At 30.6% G+C, this 13,926-nt stretch overlaps 1 protein-coding gene across 5 annotated transcripts in view; it reads right to left on the bottom strand.

The window, feature by feature from the left end:
• LOC118203893 (uncharacterized) overlaps nt 1-13,926 on the bottom strand; it is a 233,753-nt gene that overhangs the window by 149,149 nt on the left and 70,678 nt on the right. For all 5 annotated transcript variants that reach the window (XM_085813843.1, XM_085813842.1, XM_085813846.1 and 2 more), the window contains 2 exons: nt 757-810; nt 86-142 (listed from right to left, as the gene is read on the bottom strand). In XM_085813843.1, the coding sequence (XP_085669969.1) occupies nt 86-142; nt 757-810 (111 nt within the window). The remainder of the gene's footprint in view (nt 1-85; nt 143-756; nt 811-13,926) is intronic.

The following is a 13,926-nucleotide window of genomic DNA, read 5'->3' as shown; positions in this document are numbered from 1 at the left end:
TGTGCGCAACTTCACTTCCACAAAATTTTTATTTTCCTAATGCAACATTTTCAGCACTCAAATACAATGCATTAAAATAACTTACACTTTCTTGCTTTCTATATGAATTCAAGCTTTTTTCATCAGTAAAATCATCTTCATTCTATGGAGGGAAGGGAACAGCAATTAAAATTTGTCAAAATTTAAAAAAAAAGTACATTTTACAATCAAATACCTCATTCATAATTTCTTCTGAACAGTTTGTTATAATAGTAAGCAAAATACGATATCAATTTTTTTGTTGTGCTTAAAAAGAGCATTTTGCATCAGTTATTCGTTTTCATTTTTAATAAATTGTTTTGCTTAGCTAACAGTTTATGGTTAATAATTTTTAATTAAAACTACATTTTAAAACTATTATTTATCTTTACAGAATATTAGTATAACAAAACAAAGTAATGAATAATAAAGAAAAAAGATTAAAATGTTTTTACAATATCACATAGCAACATACATGGTATGACATGAACAAAGTAAGACACAATTTTTAGAAAACTGCACTTTCTTGCATTTAGAAAAATCACAATAACTACAGAACTGTTCTTTTCAGGAAATTCTAGGAATAAATTAAAATTTCATCAGAATAACTGATTTTAAAAGAAGCAATTAGAAATTGAAATCAATAAAAAACTGCAAATAATTTTTCCCCATAAAAAGCAGAATATTGCTATTAATATATTAAATTCCTTTCAAGTGGCATAACATATAAAAAATTACCTCACTTTCACTTTCATCTTCAGACTCAGAAGCTTCTATTAAATCTGGAACATCCTGCAAATAAAAAAAAAAAAATAAATAAATAAATAAATAAAAAAATAAAAAAATTCAGTAACATAATTCAGATGTTTATCTTAATGAATTGGAATAAAAGAAGAAATATTCATATCTATAAACATGCTATATTTTGGCAAGCATACCAAGGAATGGCAATTAATGTTTCTCACATTTACATCTAAATAAATACACATACTTTTGTCATCGAGCACTGATTGGTTTACTATGCATTGATTCTTTAAAATTCATCTCGGATGTGTCTTTTACTGATCACAATTAACATTTCTTTAATTTTTGCTCTATATTGAACAAATTAACTGAACTGAAATGCAATTAAAAGGATTTAAACCTATACATTCCTTATTACTAAATAAGCAATTAAAATATTATAAATATTGCAAGCAAAATGGCAATTCATCCACCCATATTTACATTTCAATTTTAATGAAAATGTTTGTTCATCATATTCTTATTCTTTAAAAATAATTTCAGTAGTATTGTATATTGATTATTCTTTAGACAATACTTTAAATTCCTCATTAATTTCATTTCTTAGCCTAAAAAGGTAAACAATCTAAGTAACCTTAATCAGTTTTTTAGTCCATGATAATGTTCTTTCCCTAATTGTGTATGCAATATATTTGTTCACTGTTACAAGCTTTTAAAACGTTTTTTGAATAGCAAAAACTGCTATGAATTATGAAAATTTAACAAAAATTTTTAATGAATGAAATTTGGTTTACCATAAATTTATCTCATTCCCTGAAACAGAGATAAATACATTATTAAAATCCCCGCTGCTCTAAATAAATTACAAAACACGCTTCAGAAAAACCTACAGTCAATGACAGGTTTAAATTTTTCCTTACCTCACTAACTACTTGTACAGATGTTGGTATATGGTGGCAAAAAATGTTATAGTTTACAAGGAGTAAAAAGTTTCCAGATTTTGAAAACGTATGCTTAATATACTCTTTACAAAAGATATTTTAACATAACATTAACCTTTTCAAACTGCTCATTAACCCTCTGAGCAGCCAGGGTTTTCGCTACGAAAGCACAAATTTCCCAAAACTACTACGAGAACAAATTATTTTTGTGAGTTTAATATAAAAACGCTCCTGGTATTTCATACCCGGATTTGTTTTCTTTTGATATATTGCCTTAATTTCTTTGACATATTTTAATATGCATGCATATATACATTCTTAGAGATATCACAAAAATATTCTAGAATGAATATATATATATATATATATATATATATATATATATATACGGCCTTGCCACTTAGAGGTTTAAGGAAACCAGGAAACTTTAATGTTTTAAATAGTGTGATATAATAAATTTTAATGTGCTTCATGTTATGACCACTCAGTGGGAATGTTAACATTTCTTGCTCCTATTTTCTCTTGTGCAAATAAAGTCATTTAAATACAGAGGATTATTATTATGACACCTCGATATATATATATACGTGATGTTACGGCAGTCATGGCACCTGAATGACAAGGCTTGGCATCAAAGTCCAGGCATTTCTGTAGCAGAGTGTTAAGGCGGTATCCAAAAAAGACACAAGTGTGATGTATGGGGTGACGTCAACCAACAAGATGTATAAAGGGCGCTGGCTCTTAATCTAAAGGCACGAAAGTTTTAGTTTCCAAGAGGGAGACCGACAGAGAGGTCATAGGGAAGGCTTATGGAAGCCATTAATGAAACCGAAATTCACTTTTATTACTTTATATATTTCAGTTATTAGTATTGTAGCTTAGTATTAGTTTTGTATTTGTGTATAAATGTTAAAAATATAAGAAGGTGGAATTATTTCTCTATGAGGCGGCGGATGAAGAGAGGGATGATATCACAAGCTCTCTTACGAAAACCAGAGCTTTAGATGACGGTAGAGAAACTTCAAGAGAAGCAGGTAGGAAGCTTTTGATTTATTTTACTCAAAGTATAGATGTATTGAAGATATATATATAAATTAAAATGTATAAGAATACTAAGAAAGAAGACTTAGTAAACCTTCTTGGTGAAATTGAAGATACACAAACTGTTGGTTTAACAGTGCTTCAACTAAAAGGTAAAATTGAGGACAGTAAAATATTTAAAGATGATCCAGAATTTGTAATTGGATTATTAAACTCAATAGTTGAGGAAAGAAAAATTAGAGAAGAAAATGAAATGAAAGCTAGGGATACACAGTTAGCCTTAGAAGCTCAAAAAATTGAAAATGAAATGAAAGCTAGGGATACACAGTTAGCCTTAGAAGCTCAAAAAATTGAAAATGAAATAAAAGCTAGGGATACACAGTTAGCCTTAGAAACTCAAAAAGTTGAACTTGAAAAATTAAAATTAGCGCAGCTAGAGAAAGAATTATAATTGGAAAAAGTTAGAAGTCAGAATACAGCTAAAGATGGATCTTGCGCAGATAAAGACATGATTACAGGTTCGGGAAATTATTTAGAAAATTTGATAAAGAGTGTTAAAACATTAACTATTCCTGTTTCGGAAAGACTGGAAAACTTCAATTGTTTTTTTCAAACAGTAGAGAGAGCATTCATAACAAAAAATGTACCACAGGAGCTCAAATCCGAAATTTTGATTAACATTTTAGGGGATAAAGCAACTAACATATTATTTTACACTAATGATGAAGAACTAAAATATTATGAAACCATTAAAAAACTAGTATTAAGAGAATATCAACCAACTGCTTATGAATGTTTAATGAATTTCCGAAGAAGATGACGCAATCCTAAAGAGTCACATGTTCAGTTCTCATCTAGACTGTCTGCAAATTTCCAATATTACTGTCAATTACGTGAAGTTAATGACTTTGATACACTTTGTCAACTAATGATTTCCGACAAACTTTTCCAATCGTTAGATAAAGAAATGGCAACTTACATTAATATTAAAACAGGAGAAAATTGGTTAAAACCTAAGGATTTAACTAAAGAAGCTGACCTATATTTCGTAAACAAAGGCAAATCATTAAACAAAACCACGTTTAACTTTAATGAAAACACAGCTAAATCGTCCCACTCGAATCGAAATCAAAGAGAATCGAAATATATTCTGCCTCATATGAGAAGCAACATGAATAAAAATAAATATCCACCCAAAGACTGTTACATATGTGGAAAATTAACGCATCTTGCTGAATCTTGTCCACAAAGGAACAAATCGGTAACACAAAATCTTCCTCTAAAAAAAGAAACACCAGAGAAAAATACTAGGGATAAAGTAATAGCAAAAATCGGATCCTCATGCTTGTCAAATGAAATTTTTACGCAACCATGGCAAAAGGTAAATATTTATGTTGCAGGTAACGAAATCCAAGCCATAACTGATTCGGGTGCTGAGATTTCTGTTATAAATCCGAAACACATATCAAATTTCTTTATTGAGAACAACTGTAATATTCACCTAATTTCTGCATTCAGAGAAACCACATCAGCTAAAGTGGCTAGAATTCCTATATCCATCACAAATGCTGATAACCCTAATTTATTGAAACCTGTCGAAATATTAGTAGCTTTAACAGAAAAACTTAACATTCCCTGCGTAATTACTCCAAATGTTTATGATTTATTGACCTCTGAATCACATCTGCTTAGCACGAATCGTGCGACACAGTGTCTCTATCGCAGATACCGGAAGTGAGGAGTCATCAGTCAAAACAATTCGAAGGCGAAAGACAAGCTGATTTATTTATGACAGGAGGAGAGCAAAATGTAGCAAAAGTTGCATTCAGGATGAAAACGAAAGTGAGGTGGGTCAACATTCGGATACCAGTATTTTTAAACAACAGCAGAGGGAATGTGAGACATTATGCAATATCTATAAAGATGCACAAAGAAATAAAAATAAATATTTTTTAATAGATGATTTGATTTATCATACTGAAAGAATTTCCGGAGAACAAATTAGTCAATTGGTATTACCTAAAGTTAGAAGGGAACAAATTTTAAAATTAGCTCACAAATCCATTTCTGAAAATCCATTAGGGATGACAAAAGAAAATGAGGAAAACAAAAGAAAAGATTCGTTATTCATTTCATTGGCCAAACATGTCACGAGATATTGAAGAATATTGTAAAACTTGTAAGGAATGTCAATTATGAAGTAGAGAAAGAACCAATGATCGTATACTCATAGTTCCAGTTCAGCAACCTGAGTTTCCATTCGACACAGTGAATGTAGATATAATCGGTCCAATTGAACCTCCATCAGCTCGTAAACACAAAGATGTACTATGTTTAGTTGACTAACAGGTGGCCAGAAGCTGTCCCTTAGAGAACATTTACAGCAAAATCAACATGCGATGCATTATTAGAAATCTTTATGAGAACGGGCATACCTCGGGTAATAGCTAGCGATCAAGGTACCAATTTTGTTGCAGAATTAACACAAGAATTTAATGCCAGATCAGGAGCAAGTCCTAGATTTGCAACGCCAGGACATCCACAAAGTTCGGGATTAGTTGAACGGTATAACCAAGTTCTAAAACATATGCTTCATATCATTAGAAATGACTCTAAAAATTGGGACAAACACATACAATACCTTTTATTCGCTTAACGCAAAATTCCAAATTGTTACGGGAGCATTCCCATTTAAATTAATGTATGGAAGAGAGGCCAGAGGTCCGTTGTCAGTATTAAAATCGTCATAGTCAGGAGAAATTCCATTACCAATAAAATTGTGTAAAAGTGCTGTTGATTATCTACAGGAGCTAAAAATGAATTTAGAAAATAGCAGCAGAGCAAGCATCTATAATTGCAGAATTGAAACAAGGTGCATATGCAAGATATGCTAATCGAAGGGCTATATATAAAGAATTCAATCCTGAAGATCAAGTGTACCTGCTGATTCCAGATTCCAGTAATAAATTATATGCCAGAGGACAGGACCTGCAGAAATAGTATCTCATTGTAATCCAGATTCTTACAGAGTTAAACTGGCAGGTGGTACAATAAGAAGAGTACACGTAAATAAAATTAGAAAATTTAATCCAAAAGTACAGGCAGTAGGTGTAATATTTGAGAACGAAGAAGAACTAGAAGAAGTCCATCCTACACCCAGTGTGAGTGACAAGTCTGATCATTTTCATCTTAACGAAGTAGACTTAAGCCATTTAGATGATGATAAAAGGAGTGACATGATGAACTTGTTAAGAAAATATGAAAACTTATTTATAAATATTTATAAATATGAAAACTTATTTACAAATTGCCAAAGTAGGAGAACATAAAATAAGATTAAATGACACTGAAAGAAAGAAGCCATATGTTTATCGAATTCCAGAAGCATTGAAGCCTCAAGTAGATAAACAAATTGAAGAAATGTTATCAATGGGATTGATTGAAAAAACCAACGCTGAAATTTCGTACCCTATTGTATGCGTTATGAAAAAAGACGGTAATCTTCAAATTTGCGTTGACTTTAGATCCCTTAATGCAGTAACGAAACCAGATGACTTCCCTATGGAAAATCCTAAAGAGCTCTTACTCCACATTGGAAAAGCCAAAGTGATATCCAGCATTGATTTACTCAAAGGCTATTGGGCCATACCATTAGAAAGAGAAAGTCAAGAATTAGCATGTTTCAAGACACATCGAGCTCAGTATCAATTTAAAGTCATGCCTTTCAGGCTACGCAACGCCGCTGCAACATTTCAGAGAGTGATGAACCAGGCCCTTGCTAAATACAAAGATTTTGCTCGAGCCTACGTCGATGACATAGCAGTTTATTCAAATAGTTGGAATGAACATTTTTTCAAATCTGTTAGAACTACAGTTTTCCATAAATCTCAAGAAATGTTCCTTCGCTAAAACTCGTATTAAGTGTAGGACATATCATCAGTTCCGGCAGTCATCATACAGATCCAGAGAAAGTGGAGGCTATCCAGAAATTAGCTTAACCTCAAACAAAGAAACAATTGAAAAGCATTCTAGGCCTATGTAATTATTACAGAGATTACATTCCACATTACGGCGAAACAGTTTATCCATTAACCGAGCTCACCAAAAGAAGTCCTGAAGAGCTGTGCTAAACAGAAAAACATGATGAAGCATTCGATAAATTAAAGAAATGCCTAATGGAAGCACCTAGTCTTTATACCCTTGTTCCAGGGTTACCTTTTATAATTCAATGTGATGCATCTTCAACAAGTGTTGGAGCCTGATATCTCAATGGAAAAATGGAAAGTTGTACCCGATTAGTTACACCAGCCAGAAACTAACCAAAACACAACAAGCATGGCCAACTATCGAGAGAAAAGCTTATGCTGTTATTTGGAGCTTGAAAGAGTTTGAAACTTGGATTTTTGGATCACCTGTGTAACAGATCACCATCCGTTAACTTTCATCACAAAGAAAGCACCACAATCTTCTAAGTTACAGAGATGGGCTTTAGCATTACAAAAGTACGATACTACAACTTCACATTGCCCACGTGCTAAGTTAAGCAATGCTGATGCGTTGTCCAGACTAGAGACTATTGAGTGACTTGTGTGAAAGAAAGAACTTTTTATAGACATTTATGAACTCTTAAGATTATTATTTTTTTACATGTGTGTTTCTTTTTCAGCTACTCTCCTAGAAACTTTTAAGTATATCATAGAAACTTTAAGTATTCTATTCATTAGAATTGTTTGATTACTAATTTTTAATCATTTATATGTTACAGTTTTAGAAGAAGTCTTGTAGTAGGTGTAGAAGCAGTGGCGTTACTAGAACTCTTGGGCCCTATGCAAAAAGTTTTGCTGGGCCCCTTTCGCAATAAATTTAATGTGCTTAAAAAAAAAAAAAAAAAAAAAATCAAGGATTTCAGAAGCCAATGTTTTTATGGTGATTTTTATCACATCTGGATTAATTGTTAAAAAATAAAAGCATGTTCCTAGGGAACCAGTTGAAAGGTACATAACATGAAGAAAGAATAAAAAGGAAAATAATTTCCCTTGACAACTGGTGAAATGAAAATTTGCTTTACTCTGGGTATTTGACATCAGATGATTTTAATTCAGTTACTTAAGACTTTTTGTGCGAGAGACAGATTTTTCTCTCCTTTTACTGAGATGCATATTGATAATAAATGAATAAATCTGTGTAAAAAAGGAACATGTCGACGAATAGCATTAAGAAAAGGAAGAAAGCCTAGATTTGCAGAGATTTTTATATAAAATCCAAGAAGTTTTACATATTAATGTTTTAAATTTTTATATAAAATCTATGCCTATCTAAGTTTTTTGCTTAAGTTAGCAAACTTATAAATAATTAGTTATATTATAAACTGACAGACAAGATAATTGATAAATGTACAGTTATGAACATGATTTATGCAATAATATACAAGTAATAAATAAGAACTCTTATAATGTAAATGATACATTTGTTAAATATAAAACATATTTATCATAAACTTCATAAAGAAAACTATTTGAACATACAATTTTTGTAGAAAATATGTATGGTAAAGTTCTTTTCTGTCTTTTTAAAAAACCTTTTGGTACACTCAACTACTTGAATACACGATTTTTATAAAAAATATGAATGCTTTAGTTTTTTACTGTTTCCTTTTAATTTTCCTCAGTCAGTACTGCTCTTCTTCTCTAATTTTTTCCTTAATCAATAAGTGTAATGATAACATTGGTGGCCAAAATTAATCATTAAGAAAAAAATTCTTTTAAAATTTGCGTCTTCTAAACTTCATTTCTGCAAAATTATTTATCAATACTTAGACGTCCATTTTCTCAGCCATCTCAGCTTCAACGCTCATTAGCAAAAGGTTTGACAACCGATCTTGTGTCATACTGTTACTTAAATATGTTTTTATTATTTTCAGTATTGAAAATGACCTCTCACTCGTGGCTGTGGTTACAGGTAATGATAAATACAATATAAGTGAATTGCACACTCCCGAATAACTACTTGTCATGTCATAATATTTTACCATTGCTAATTTAGCTAAATTCTTAACGAATTTCAAATTTTGAATTTCTGTTCTGAAAGTATTTATAAATAATAAAAGTTGTACTTCCAGTGCAAGTCTTCTTAATATGTTTTCTGTATTTTTGAAACATTATTAATAATTTCCGTATTTGTTAACAATGACAGTGTTTTAGATTCTTTATAGAAACGCTTTTTAGATGTTGATGTGCTCCATTCAAGTCGATTAATTTTCGATTGTCGAGCCGATTGTTTGGTTGATCGATCCTGCACTATAGCGCAGGATGTGTTTAAAAAATTTTGTTTTTAATTTTGGCCTGTTATGATGTTTCTTAATGTATGGAAACATAGATCATATTTATATTTCATATTTATCATAAAAATATTTAATTAAATTAATATTAGACATTTGCATTGTTAATGGTGATAATTTTGGATTTTTCAGATAAATGGATTAAAAGTTCAGCTGAATTGAATTTTTAGCTAATTTTAAATTATAAGAATTTAGTTTATGATTGATTTAGACATTACAAATCAATAACTTACCTTTATAATTAAGAATTATATTTGAGATCACTTTGAAATTTAATTTTAAAGAAAAACTTCTGTTTGTTCTCTCCATAGACTAGAGAAATGGCATTAGAATAAGAGCAAGTTTAAGTCCAGTTTACTGTTCCGAGTCATCAGCGAATTTACAAGTATACTTGAGGGGTAGCGTTTCACACTTCAATGCGATGGCTTAACGAAGAAAGGGACCTGAAATAACTCTTCAATGCAGCTGTTTAACGAAGAAAGGGACCCCGCCTTTACTATAAATTTACAGTGTCTTCCCAAGTTGTCACAGTAAAACTTTCATCCAAGACTTTACTGTAAAGATGTCCATTCTTCATTTCCCTTTTAAAATGCTGAAACATCTGTTTTTTTTTTTTTTTTCTTTTTTTTTTCTTTTTCTCTTCAGTCAAATTGTACTATTATTATTGCCATATTCCAATGATACATAATACATCACCTGTAATATCTTTCTACATTTAATCTGTACTATAAATGCATTTCAGTTAATGTATAATTATTAAATATTTTGACAGTAAAAAGTATGGATATTCGAATATTTTTAGGAAAATCTTCCCAAGTTTACGATGAAATCAAACAAATTTTATTGATATGTATCCAAAGAGCTTTGAAAATGATTGTGTAATACGAAATGAAAATTTTAAAATTAAACACAAAATACTTATGGTATGAGGATTTATCTAAATTTAAATACCCACTATAGCAAAATATGACGATTCCCTTCTAAGTTTCAAGGTCCCAGAAATGTTTAATAATTTAGAGTTAACTTATTGACACTAACCCATATTTGAAGATGAGTACTCACACTCTATCACATGGATTCTAAAAATAGTACACATAAATACTTGTTTAGGAAACCAGTATAAAGTTCCTTTATAATTAGTAAAAATAAAATTGTATGAAACAAGTTTTGCGTACTTCGTAGAGAAATGCGCAAAACTTCATTTAATGAACATAGGTTTGTTGTACCCCAGGTGGATCAGAAAGCAAAAATCAGTTAGGAAGAGCTCCTATATTTTAGGAGCATTAATATTTATGATTATTGTTATCTGTTTTATTTGCGTCTTGGAAAGCTATTTATGTCTCAGAAATTAATGACCTCAGATTTCCAGTCTTTACTTTGCTTATAAATTAAGCAATATCAATTTTTTTATCTAAATCTTTAATTTATTAATGATAAAAATACAAAAAATAAATATAATGTATGAGAACATATATTAATGGAAGCTATTTATGTCTTACAAAAGTTATGCAGTGATGCCGAAATTAAAGAGAATAATGTACAAAGGGATTTTATGAGTGAAAAATCTCATCTTCACTATTAAAACATATTAATTAAATTTTTTAATTTGCAAAAATTATTGAAATATTGCAATAACGGGGCAGCATTCTTTTCTGAAATATTCCATTCGTTTGTGTCGTGAAAATAGCAATATAATTCATGTTCTTTCAGATGTTGAAATGCAACTTAAAACTATTAGGGCAACGCTGCCATTGATATGTGTAATATTTTCAGTAATTAATTTATCGAAATTTAGAAGTAGTATATACTTTTATGCCATTTTTATTATCATTATTATACAATTATTGATGATTTCACATACTGAATGCTGTGGAAAGTAAATTAATAGCAAAAGTAAAGTAAATTGTAAAATTTCATTTCAAATAATAATTAGAAAATACTCCATGAAGGTCTTCTTCTCCTTAGGCAAATAGTTCTCAAGTGCTTTATGATTATATAATAATTCAATTCAATGCTGTTTCAATAACGTACAAATTATTGCGCATTACTCAATTATACATTTAAATGTTTCACGTTGTTAAAATAAATTGTAATTTATTATATTTTTTTCAAACGAAGGTTTTGATATGAAGAGATTAATATATTACTTTCAAAACAAATTTAATGTCTTCAGAATTATCTTTTACAGATAAGTGTGAATTTTTGGTAGATGGGTAATTTACAGGTTAAGAAACACTACAGCTCTTCTCTTTTCAAAAGCAAATCAAGTAAATCCTCAAACGAGTTCTGTGCTTTCAGATTTAATTCTCGATTAAGGATTTTAAAGAATTCCTAACCTGCATTTTATCTGCAATGTGAGAATATTTTGAAAATTTTGATGTGAAAAATTGGATAAATATTTATTTACTCATTAATTCAAGTAAAAATATTCATTCATTCCATTTCCTACCTCCATGAGTGAAAAAGTAATGAATTTCCATAAATTAAATGAAAAAAATTTCATTACATTTACGGCAGAAATTAACTGAAATATTTGGCCGCTTAATGTTTGAGCATTCGTGTATTCATAGCCTGTCGTAAAACTCCCCCCTTTTTTTCGGACTTTGAATTCATTCAAAGATCCCTAAGCCGAACGGGAAATCTCTCCTTTCCAAATGTGGTGCCATAAATTCTTTGCGTTTGCTGGACTAGAATGGCATTTCGACATGGGGTTGGGCAAAGTCCTTTCATGCCACAACTGCTCAAATTACGTCAATGATTTTGTGTCCTTAAGAAAGAAAAGCATGTATTCTGGAGTTAGCAATTAATACTTACGAATGATTCCCGCCTCCAGCTTATTAGTGTAGGGAAAAAAAAAAAAAAAGAATCCGCCTTTAACTTTGCCATTTTGTAATGTCAATCGTGCTTCTAAATCCAAAATGTTTCTGTCCCTTACCTTGGCTCTTGGTGCGACTGCACAGGTTGCAAGTATCATCGTTTTTTACAATACATTCTATACATTCAAACATGAAGATTCTTCCTTATTTAATAATTTCTTTAAAAATAATACAGGGTAAAATTATTTGGTGGCAACAATTTGGAAAGTGATATGCCGTTTATAGCGAACCAACGAAATACATGTTATGTTAAATTCTAAGAATCATTCATATTAATAAATTCAATTTCAAATTGAATATTAGGACTGATTTTTGGACTCGCATTTAATGTAAAAGCTAGTAAGAGATTCAATATATGAACAAAATTAAACACTACGGAATGACATATTATGAAAATTACGAACTGCAAGTAATATACCACGATTTCTCTTAACTTGTAAAGTTCATTCCAAAGTACCAGAATCCGGCCTAGTTACTTCTTTGATTTATACTTGGAAAATATGTCTACTGATTATTCGATCATAAAGCGAATTATACAGAAACAAATTAACATATAAAATAAGTACTTCATAATAAATAGTTATAATTAATTTCCACTTCCACCGCTTTTTTATTTGGGATTGCAAAAGAAGAAACCTTTCCTTTAGGGGGGTCGATTTAATAATTTTCAGGTTTGAGACTAAGGAATAGAAAAGAAAGTTTCCTATTTTCTGCTCATTGCTATCCCTAAACTGGGGTAGGTCATGAAGTTATTTCATAGTCGAATGCTGAAATTTTAACTATTGCAAACACTTGAATTTAGCTGTTTCAGGTGCTTCCAAGAGCCCCCTATCTGTGTCATACAGAGAATTGCATCATTGCACCATATAGGTAAGGAGGCCCTTAAAAACTTAAAAAGAAAACAAATTCTATTATCTACATATACTTAAAGATTCTAAAGTTAAAAGTAAATTGGAGTGAAATCAAGGCTATTCTTCAACTATATTAATATTAACAATCGTGTAAAAGTGGTTTAACACAAAATTAAAACCTATCAAAATTAAAATAAGAATTTACAGTAGTACAAACTCTAAAAATAAAAATGAAAAGCAAAAAGGAAAAAAATACAGTCAAAAGTCTTTAATCCGGACTCGTCGGGACTTCGACGATTCCGAATTATCGATTTTTCCGGATTATAGATCATAAGTTTAAATCTGGTAAGATGGCATGCAGAAATTATAAAATTAAAAATATGAAAGCGTAATTTATAAAATAATGAGCAATTATGATCTAAAGGGTATCAAAATTTACAAAAAAATGAGCTTAATATTTATTTGTTTACTTTATTAAACATTTCTTTAAACGCGCGTATGCGTAAAGCATACCCTACGCATAGCCGGAATTACAAAATTGCAACCAGAAAACTATTTGATTTGTATTTGTGATATTTATAATGACGAGAAATTTGATTTAAATCATATCAAAGACGGAGTACATCGAGATTAAATACTACATTTAATAAGGAATTATAAGCCGAATAAAATAAAAACATTTGCCCTAAAGATAGGGATAGTGCCGACAGATCAACTTCCAGTTCATAGCGCGCCGCGCCGTCTCCCCCCCCCCCGCAGAGCAGCGTGAAATTGATAAACAGATGTCGGAACGGTTAGATAAACAAAGGATATGCTTTTATCCATTTTTTATAGCAATTCGTTTTTTGTTTGATGGACATTGAAGCATACTTTCGTTTTCTAGATCCTTTGGGAGCTCCAGCATCGGAAATTCTATTTGACATCATCGAAAGTTCAAGTTTACTTTTATAAAATTGCTCTTACAGTCTGCAAAAAATAATAAGCCGGATCCAATTCGAAGATTAAGGAACAACGCAATCATCAACATTAACTGAAATAGATAATTATATAATTTTAGCTTATACCGTCCGTTTTACATTAAACGCGCACGCGAAAACGTATTCTGCGCTTGCGCAGAC

Source organism: Stegodyphus dumicola, chromosome 3 (assembly GCF_044657685.1).
Source record: "Stegodyphus dumicola isolate Sdum_Otavi_A_Nest chromosome 3, ASM4465768v1".
Classification (NCBI taxonomy): domain Eukaryota; kingdom Metazoa; phylum Arthropoda; class Arachnida; order Araneae; family Eresidae; genus Stegodyphus; species Stegodyphus dumicola.
The sequence above is the reverse complement of the archived record's forward strand: the minus strand, read 5'-3'. Positions and strand labels throughout refer to the sequence as shown.